The sequence below is a fragment of the Nestor notabilis genome, unplaced genomic scaffold (assembly GCF_000696875.1).
Source record: "Nestor notabilis isolate BGI_N333 unplaced genomic scaffold, ASM69687v1 scaffold16108, whole genome shotgun sequence".
NCBI lineage: Eukaryota > Metazoa > Chordata > Aves > Psittaciformes > Psittacidae > Nestor > Nestor notabilis.
Genome location: NW_009940762.1, coordinates 4397 through 6054, shown reverse-complemented (window position 1 = coordinate 6054; position 1658 = coordinate 4397). Strand labels below are relative to the sequence as shown.

Genomic DNA, 1658 nt, shown 5'->3' with positions numbered 1-1658 from the left:
TACATGCACAATGGTGTCAGCTGCCAAAACGTAAGCTGCTTTTTCAGATATTTTGACTAAAATGACTGAGACACAAAGCACTAAGAATAGAGCAAGAATAACTCTAACAAAGTGCAAAACCTTAAAAACTTGGGAAACAAGCATAATTTCTTACATAAGATGCCAAAACCCAAGCATACCATTTGTGTGACCACTGCAGTGTAATTCATGTTAGATTTACTGTCAGATTTTAAAAGATACATGTATTTTGTAGACCATAAGTTATCTCAGATGTCTCAATCAGGCAGAATAGAGGAAGTCCATGGAAACAGAAGTATTTGCAGCTCTAATTTTCCTGTAATTAACTTCAGCCAAGATTTAATTGCTCTATTTAGTGCATGTTGAAGATTAAACTGGGCAAATGTATTTCAATACTGGCTGATTGAGAAAAAAAGGGAGTTTCCTAGAACGCAAACAGAGCTCTTATTTACGCAGACAAAATAGGACTCCTTTTCTTTACCTGTTGTCATGACAATTCCAGCAAGGACTTTTCTACGTGCATGTGGAGACGTGAAGTTTTCCGTCAAATCACTGAATTTATCCACAACCAAGCGTGCGACAGCGTCAGCTAAAACCTGTGGGATCACACAGAAATGCACATTAGACAATTAAACAAATATGCCAAAAAATCACAGCAGCATTAGGTTATAGATTTGCACTTTTCAATGATCTGACACAAGAAATCAAAGGAGTTTTTATTGTTCACTTTAAAGAGGACACTGAGGCATCAGCAGTATGTCAAGGATGTGATTTTCAGGCATCCTGAGCACTCGTGGCTCTTCCACATCGATTAAAACAGGGTCAGACAGCCCTAAGCCAAGCATCAAAGTACCTAATGCTCATATTATTATGAACATTTGAGGCTGAGGAGAACAACTGGACAGACAGATAGGTCTATACTTTCATGCTCAAACCTCAAAACACATCATTTCAGTTTCCTCAACATTCGACCTGACAAGCAGTTTGAAGTTCAAAAACCAGGCTCCTCAACCCAACATGTAAACCTTTTATAACAATCAAATTCATTATCTATTACATAAATAGGAACAAATCTGTTTTCCACAGTGATTCAACATTTTCTCATTTTTACAAGACATATATAAATTTAGGAATAGAAAATGTCAATGCATAACCCTAAATAAGCCATCTCAGCATGAGGAAGGATTTATCTCTTTCACCTTCAGGAATACTTGAACTACAACAGCTACAGCCTTGTTGTATCTTGCAAGCAGTGTGAGTCAGGCTGTGAGGGGGGCTAACTTCTAATAGTAAGGAACACTTGAAAACACCAGTCGTGCTCTCATCGAACAACAGTTCAGTTCAACACTGCAGCTCATCTCACCTGTTGTTTTTAAGGAAGCTGGAACCCTAACAGCTAGAAAAGATGAGCCAAAACTCAAACCCTTGAGTTTTCACCTGAAAAGAAACTGAAACCCATAGCAATCTATGATAGCACAGCTGTTTGTTCCCAAGGGAGCCACTGAGGAAGGCAAGTTACATGCTAGCTGGAATTACTTTGTGATTCTGTGATCCTTCCAGGTCACCAAACATGGGTAAATCACTACACAGATCCTCAACCTACCCAGCCAGACGGAGGCTGACATACATCATGCAATCAC

At 39.0% G+C, this 1658-nt stretch overlaps 1 protein-coding gene across 1 annotated transcript in view; it reads right to left on the bottom strand.

Annotated features, from left to right (window-relative positions):
- Positions 1-629, bottom strand: part of ADARB1 (adenosine deaminase, RNA-specific, B1) — a gene marked incomplete at its 5' end in the record, with an annotated part of 18999 nt that extends 18370 nt beyond the window's left edge. The window contains one exon of the mRNA XM_010020529.1: positions 500-629. Within this exon, the coding sequence (XP_010018831.1) occupies positions 500-629 (130 nt within the window). The remainder of the gene's footprint in view (positions 1-499) is intronic.
- Between the last annotated feature and the right edge of the window lie 1029 nt (positions 630-1658).